Below are 7,507 nucleotides of genomic sequence, written 5' to 3'. Positions count from 1 at the left end.
CCGTTAATTTACTGTCTAGATTCAGTTCATGTCCGACACTTAGGCACTAGAACGGAATAAAACATCTGTTCAGATATCTGCAAGGAACAACAGACCTTGGATTGTTCTATACCGACCAGCCGAGAAAGAGCTTGGCCGGGTATGCAGATGCTGGGTACTTATTTGACCCACACAATGCTAGATCTCAGACATGATATGTGTTTATGCACAGTGGGCTGCAGTATGTTGGCGGTCCACCAAACAATCCTTAGTGGCCACATCCTCTAACCATGCCGAGATCATAGCCATGTTTGAAGCAAGCCGAGAGCTTGTGTGGTTGAGGAACATGACCGGCCATATCCTAAAGGAGAGTGGCCTGGCCGTGGGAAAGGAAAAAGAAGAGCCAACGATCATCTATGAGGACAATGCAGCTTGCATAGCTCAGGTCAAAGATGGATACATTAAGGGAGATAGAACAAAACACATCTTGCCTAAATTCTTTTTCACCCACAGCCTGCAGAAGGCTAAAGAAGTTCAAGTGGTTCAAGTTCGGTCCAGTGACAATTCAGCCGATCTTTTCACCAAGTCTCTGCCGACCTCAACGTTCAAGAAGCTGGTTCATCAGATAGAAATGCGCCAGCTGAAGGATCTTCAGTGATGCCTTCATCAGGGGGAGTGTCATGTGTTGTACGCTTTTTCCTGTCTACGGTTTCCATTTTTTCTCACCTTGGGTTTTTGGTTTTCCTAGAGAGGTTTTAATGAGGCAACGTCGTGCATGATACAAACCCATATGGTTATAGCATCCAAGGGGGAGTGTTATAAATCATGGAGTGGATTGCTATTAACCAAAACCAGAAGAGAAGGCCCATCAGCCACGACCAGGCCCAGCCGCGGCCGCGACCAAGAGAGAGAGAGAGTCGGCTACTTGGCCGACTTAGTATTAGGTCGACTGGGCTTGGACGACTTAGTATTAAGTCGTCCAGCCTTGGCCGACTTAGGATTAGGATGTTTTCCTTTTCTTGTTATCTTTAGTAGTTTTCCTATTTCCTATTTCCTTTTAGATTAGGTTTTGTACTCTTTCCATTTATCTGTTCTTTGTATCCTCTATATAAAGGTAAATTATATTCAGAAATAATATATACAGTTTCCCCATTCTTTTACAACAATTTACAATATGAAGTCAAATGTTTGATTTTTAAAGGATGCAAATAAATTAAGTTAATATGAAATTTTGCAAATAAAACTGTTCATCGTGGTTTGATGTAGGTAAATTTTGGCTATCTTAAGTTTTTGTAGAATGAATATGATTTGCCGATTAGGCAATTAAAGAGTTATCGTGGTAATTATTCTCAAAATTATACAATAAATCTCCTAGGATCATTTAAAATAAATAACCTTAATGGCATATAATATTTACAACTTTACTAGCTAGCTCAGGTGTCTTCATATTAGAGCTTTCTCATAATTTGTTTTGGTATGGCCCATCAATGCTTCTAAAATTTTCTAAGAAATTGAAAGATTTTTCGTTGCCATAACACACGTTGTTGGTAAATGAAAGAAATGCTTCGTAAATTTTATAAGAATTGCCTTCTTGTTCAAAACCCAATACTCTTTCATTGCTAATGTCAATGTTCAATTGAGAGGAAAAAATTGACAATAAACGGATCGTAATAGTCGGACCAGTTGTTGGTATTGTAAAAATTACGTCCAATAGTTTTCAGAATTTGTTTTGGTCTGGCCTATATCAATAATCAAACTTTATGTTTTTGGACCAACTATTTTCGTGTATGGTTTACGGATTACGTATATACGGAGCGATCAAAGATAAGGTAGCGGAAGGGACAGATCTCATATAGTATATTTCATACGGCAAAAAGAAAATCTTACCATTTTTAAGTGACATTTCATACAAAAACACAAACTAAATTTGAAAGATTAAATTGATCTCAGTATACATCATTGATGTTCATACAAAAAGAGACAGAATAAAACTAAAACAACACAAATAATAAAAACAGAAAAGTAATTTCTACATGAAACCAAACCGTATACGGGCGAAGCTTTTCATGCACCAGGTGCTGCATCTTTCTGCTTGCCATGGAAGTATCCACCAGCATAGTCTTTGACATGAGCAGCCGTGTCAAATATCCGACTCCGAGCATAATCCACTTGATCCGACCCGACAGGGTGCATGCCTTTAAAATACCTATACGTCCACGAGATCAAAGCCGCCGTACCGAATACCATTCCAGCGAGGGACAAGAAGCCGGTTACAAGGAGGAACAAAGGGATCCATATAGGGCTTGAGATGATGATGATTGGAAGGAAAGCGATGAATCCAAGGACGAAAGCTGTGACGGTGATTCCAGTGAGTAAGAGGAGTATTCCACCGGAGATGAAGAATGCAAGAAGGCCGAAAAGCTGGCCAGAGTGATTACGAGCTTTTGATTGTAGCTGACGGAGAAAGGATGCGACTGGATTGTTAATGTTGGTGCTGCGAGGCACGGTGGTTGAGCCGTACACGGGTCTGTGTTGGATGTCGCTAGCCATAACGAGATAGAAAGCGAGATGAATGAGGTAACGAGATTGAAAGGGTGAGAGGACATAAAGGGTGAAACAAATGGAGACATGTTTCAGATTTAAAGGCGCATGCATGCAAACACGTGTGGTTCCGGTCTTGTTTATTTTTACTGGCTTCTTCTGCGTCTACCATTATCCGTTGAAAGTTTTGTTGGTTTAAGTTTTCTCCTTTCTTTTCTGGTCAATATTATTAGTTAAATCTGATTTTTGGTGCTGAAACTTTTAGAAATGTATTTGTTTTGAAAAATTTAATATAAGTAAATAACTATTCGTTATCCATGACTTGCGCTACTTACCATGAGTGCATGACCGTTCTACATGGTTATAAAACAATAGAGAAACGAAATTTCTCGCTAATTGGTTAAATCCATATAAATTTTAAATTTATTTGATTTCGTAGAACATGTTGTTTGGTCACATTATTAAAGAAAAAGTGAAAACACAATTATTCACCTTATATATAACCACAAATCAAACTGAAATTTACATAAATTTACACATTTCAGAAATTAATAAACATGGTCAGATGAACTGGACGATTCCAGCTCGACTTGCAATGGCTGTATCCATTGCAGATCAGGCTCTGGTGTGAACCAGATTGGACGTTTTGACTCGTTCATTTTTCTAAATGTAATTGATATTCTGTTGAAAAACCGAGTAAAACACACATAAATAGCACAAACAATGTTGTTAATAAAAGAAAAACCAATAAAAACTACCTTTTTGTAGGAACTTCAGGTACACAATGCTTAGCAACATTAGCTCCATTGCCGTTTAACACAAGCACTGATCTGAAACAAGTTAAATTAATCTTGTTTTATAGAGTTCCAATAAGTAACATAAATTTATTTTGCAAGCAAAATACATATGATTTACCCAACTGGAAGCGGTAATGAGTATGAACCACCCGAATATTCACCATTTTCCTCAAGTTTTAGGTTTGATCCGAAGAGGATATTGCATTCACTAAGGAAAGAAACGGTGCAGAATGGACGAAGAAAGTCGTGATTATCGACATGAGGAGGTATGCAATCACCTTCATCATAGATGTTGACGACACAACAATCAGGTACACAAGTTGGAGGCAGGACATGCCATTCAACCAACCTTCTAATGATCACTTTGAAAAGAGCAGGTAATGGTTCAACAGTTTCATGCCTAAGAATCCCAGCCGGGGTTCCAGCTTTGCTCTGTCAAAATGAGAAGAAAGCAACAAAGATTCTATTACAATTTATACAAAGAACGAGTTCAACTACTTACTGAAGAAAAAGACTGATCAATAACAAGTTTAACTACTTACTGTTCGGTAGTTGAAACAACAACCGAATTGAATAGCTGAACGTCCTTTTCCTTTAGGAGTAAATCCACGCTCTACAGCAAAGAGAAATACAAGAGAAGTCTTTTGTAAAGCTTTTGGCAAATCTACGGAAAAAACAAGGAAAGCTTTAGCCTCAAGCGAACCCTACTTACTTAGTTCTCCTTTACGTGCCTTCTCTTGTAGCTCACACACTTTATCAACTATCTTCTGCTGTTCCACTGCATTGAAAACGTCGGTATGCAATTCGAGCCCCTCCAGTATGTTCACCATCTCGCCGTTAACGTTCTCCAAGCAAAGAAAGTCTCTTTTTCTCTTTACATTCATTACCTGGATAAGCTTTCTCTGCTCCCTAGAGAAATTATGTTTCTCACGCCTCGCATATCTACATGCATCTTCCTGATCCTCCAATGTCATATCAACAGCATCTACTGAAACATGTGTTAGTGATCCAAAGAATCATCTGGATTTACCAACCAAATGAACACTATAGACCGTGCCGTTTCCATCATAATCATCAAGTCATATTGGTACCGGTGTCTTCTAATGTAATATTAATCACCATTGAATTTGAAAATAAATCAAGTTCCTCTATATCCATATCAACTAAATGCTATCACGGTTCATCTAAGCAACTCAAATAAAAATTGAATTATCTAATCCAAAAACTACAAGCATATATAGCTTAGTTTCCCGCTGAAGTAATGGTTACATACGCCGTTACCTTGTTCTAGAGAGCAGAATCGGTCGGAGGCAACGTTGATTTGTGAGGCGTTCATTGATTCCAATCGATCAGAATCGGACAATCAAGATCTCGTGTACGTACGGAGATAAATTCGAATTTGGTTTAAAAGGCGTTAACGGTCAACAGATTGGATATATTGACTTTTTGTTTAGGTCGTCCACGTCATAATCAAATTGTATAAGCTGTCGCATGTCACTGGACGAATTGGGTTTTGACTTCTGAGATCTGACCAAGTCATTTCACCGGAAAACTTCAATGAAGTTACTAACCAAATGATTTTATTATTTGTTTATCATCTAAAATATTGTGATTGTCAATTGGGAGTTTAAAGGACAATGTGAAACCCACGTGTATACATAAGATCTATACAGTTTGGTAAAGACCGTATCAGTTTTAATTGGAATCGTCTGGTTACCGAAAGAATTGACCAGTTCATCTTGGTTAAGTTGGGATTGAGATGATGAAAACGACCTCCTGTTGAAAGGTTGTTATATTTTGTTTTCAACCAAAACAGAGAAGGATACAAGCTTTTTCTACTTCCTCTTTTGATCAGTTTGATGTACTCTTTCATAGTTAATTTCTAAATCTCAATCATTGTGGGACTTGACATTACTTTATGCTTTTATTTTTACTTAAATATTTGGATAAAGTTGATACAGTACATAAATCACATACCAGGCGGTACACAAGGGTAATCATATCGGCACATACAATTATATCTTACTTGGGGGTCACAGAGACCACTTGCATTATGTCCCGAAAAACAATTTTTGCATGCCCGATCACAGTCTGAGATATCAGGGCACCGGGTATCACAATGGTGGTTTGTGCACGGCCCAAGTATTCTTGCGCACTCTTTGGATCCCATACTCTGTTCACCTATATCAAACAAAGCTATATTTCCTATGTTCTCAGATAACAAAAAGTTCGCTACTACTTAAAGAAAATAAATATACTGAACTACAATATCTGTTATATGTGGCGATGAAAAAAAAATATGTGGCGATGAATAGTTGCCCGAATCTGAGAAAATTATAGCAAATAATAATCGGAATTTTTAAATAACATTAGCACAAGTGAAGTATAAAGATAAATATACACCAACGGTTAGCATCATAACTAACTACAATATTGGGGACTATGTCAATGAGTAGATCTGACAATAATATAACGGTCTTTTGAAAAAGAAAATGATGAAGATAATTTTATGGATAAATCTTAATGAAAGTATGTACCTAAGGAAAACAAAACAAGGAAGATGATGGGAAGAACAAGTGACGAAGTTGCATTGACCATTCTTTTCTCTTAAAATTTGTATAAATTGAATATGTATGAAAAGTTTTTAATTAACCATCTCATTATTTTGTATCTTATTCGGCCTTCTTTTTTATCTTTCAGTTCCGACGACACCTTCTCTCCTCTCGGCTCTTATCTCCATTCAAGCGCAAGGTATTTCGTGAAGTCAGAACCAGATAATCAGAAATCATACCACAACACTCTCTTTCTTCAAACTCGGAGCTGTTCTCTCCATAGCGGTGGCCAGAGGATAGTCTCACGATTCAGTGAAGCGTTTACGAGGCGGCGGAAGCAGCAGTGCTATGTTGCGCCGAGCTGCTGCGTTTTGTGGGCTCATCTCTCTTTGATCTGAAAAGTTCTTTTTAAGGTATTAAGGTATGAGAGAGATTGTAAGTTTTAAGCTCTAACATAAACCAGTTTCTTGGTTATTTGGAGATATCTCTGTAGTGTCTCCATGATTATACGATTTTTTAAGTTTTTTCTTATTAAAGATTTGAACTTTTTTAGGTTTAGAGGGGCCATTAACCAATATCTTAGTTATTTATCGTGTTTGTTTGTTGTTATCTTAGATCTGCTCTGTTTTTATCCTTTTTTGACAAAGCTATTCTCTGTTTCATATAGGAATATGACATGAAGCTTCTTGATTCTTCCTCTGTCTGCAAGATAGAGCTTTACTATTTGGGAATGTGATGTCACAATCCACACTGTGAACCTCCATGTTTCAGCTCACCATAGATTTCTTCTGAATGGGACCAGAGTCAGTTTTGAATCAACAGGCACATCACCTTCGGGAAAGTTCTCACCACCATCCAATGATGATAAATTACCTACTGACCTACATATGAGCCTCAAAAAGATGGACTTTATAAATTATCATCATCAGGTGGTTTTACTGTAAATTAAAATCAGTGATCATATCTTAGTGTTTATTCTCGACATATCTTATTCAGTTCCTTTTACTGATTTGTCTCTGAAGTAGAGGGTTGAGAAACGGCAGCAGAAACGGTTCTGTTGCAATGTATCTTTTGGCCGAGAAAAACTTGATTTCCGTTTTGTTGCAATTTACCTTGATTATGTGCTTGATGAGAATGATTTTCTCAGCTGGAGTAGTAATGTGCAGAATCATTTAATACCCGAATATGTTAAACATTGTAGATTCATCATCCAAACTTACTTACCACCCAGTTTTTAGTGTTCTAAATATCACAAAAATCTAACCAATTTGAAAACATATCTCCATATTTTCACTAATCACTAAATGCTTTTACACATCTAAAACTGATATATATAAATACTATCATTATATTATACATAAAATTTAGATTATTAGTTCAAACTGGAGTGGAAACAATGTAAATTTTTAACAATTCTTATGAAGATTTGCAGCAACTAAAAAAGATAAAAAAAAACAATAGCTTTAAATTTTTACAGTTTATTATTAAGATGTTGACCGAATAAAAAATGGTAAACACTTATTACTTATGGTTTTGTATCCTAACATAACTGATATTTTATTACCAATTATAGCTACTATTTATTGTGCCATATATTTTGATACCATTTGTATAAACAAAATATAGCAATTTTGTTAA

The 7,507-nt window shown here is 36.6% G+C and overlaps 2 protein-coding genes and 1 long non-coding RNA gene across 5 annotated transcripts; 1 reads left to right on the top strand and 2 right to left on the bottom strand.

Moving 5' to 3' along the window:
* Positions 1 to 2,036: 2,036 nt before the first annotated feature.
* On the bottom strand, positions 2,037 to 2,572 carry LOC106299558 (oleosin 16 kDa). Its single transcript, XM_013735632.1, has one exon. The coding sequence runs from the start codon at positions 2,527 to 2,529 to the stop codon at positions 2,044 to 2,046; it is 486 nt and encodes a 161-aa protein (XP_013591086.1). The 5' UTR covers positions 2,530 to 2,572; the 3' UTR covers positions 2,037 to 2,043.
* A 438-nt stretch (positions 2,573 to 3,010) lies between these two features.
* Positions 3,011 to 4,703, bottom strand: LOC106299410. Of its 3 annotated transcripts, none has more exons than XM_013735501.1 (6): positions 4,599 to 4,703; positions 4,030 to 4,305; positions 3,860 to 3,930; positions 3,436 to 3,749; positions 3,279 to 3,350; positions 3,011 to 3,201 (listed from the first exon to the last, which is right to left on the bottom strand). In XM_013735501.1, the coding sequence occupies exons 1-6, from the start codon at positions 4,651 to 4,653 to the stop codon at positions 3,069 to 3,071; spliced, it is 921 nt and encodes a 306-aa protein (XP_013590955.1). In that variant the 5' UTR covers positions 4,654 to 4,703; the 3' UTR covers positions 3,011 to 3,068. The 3 variants fall into 3 exon arrangements, with proteins under 3 accessions (XP_013590955.1, XP_013590956.1, XP_013590957.1); XM_013735502.1 differs by having other exon boundaries at positions 4,030 to 4,302; XM_013735503.1 differs by having other exon boundaries at positions 3,139 to 3,201; positions 3,441 to 3,749.
* A 1,256-nt stretch (positions 4,704 to 5,959) lies between these two features.
* Positions 5,960 to 7,047, top strand: LOC106298884. The gene is made up of 2 exons (XR_001261597.1): positions 5,960 to 6,290; positions 6,537 to 7,047. It is a non-coding gene; the product is annotated as an uncharacterized LOC106298884 (long non-coding RNA).
* Positions 7,048 to 7,507: the final 460 nt, after the last annotated feature.

The sequence above is a fragment of the Brassica oleracea genome, chromosome C6 (assembly GCF_000695525.1).
Source record: "Brassica oleracea var. oleracea cultivar TO1000 chromosome C6, BOL, whole genome shotgun sequence".
Lineage (NCBI taxonomy): Eukaryota > Viridiplantae > Streptophyta > Magnoliopsida > Brassicales > Brassicaceae > Brassica > Brassica oleracea.
The sequence above is the reverse complement of the archived record's forward strand: the minus strand, read 5'-3'. Positions and strand labels throughout refer to the sequence as shown.

Bases quoted from the DNA above. Each gene is read 5' to 3' on its own strand.
- LOC106299558 (XM_013735632.1), bottom strand. From the start codon at position 2,529: ATGGCTAGCGACATCCAACACAGACCCGTGTACGGCTCAACCACCGTG.
- LOC106299410 (XM_013735501.1), bottom strand. From the start codon at position 4,653: ATGAACGCCTCACAAATCAACGTTGCCTCCGACCGATTCTGCTCTCTA. The intron at 4,306-4,598 runs GTAACGGCGTAT...CACATGTTTCAG, and splicing joins ATTCTGCTCTCTAGAACAAG to TAGATGCTGTTGATATGACA. The intron at 3,202-3,278 runs GTAGTTTTTATT...GTTTTTCAACAG, and splicing joins CCTGAAGTTCCTACAAAAAG to AATATCAATTACATTTAGAA.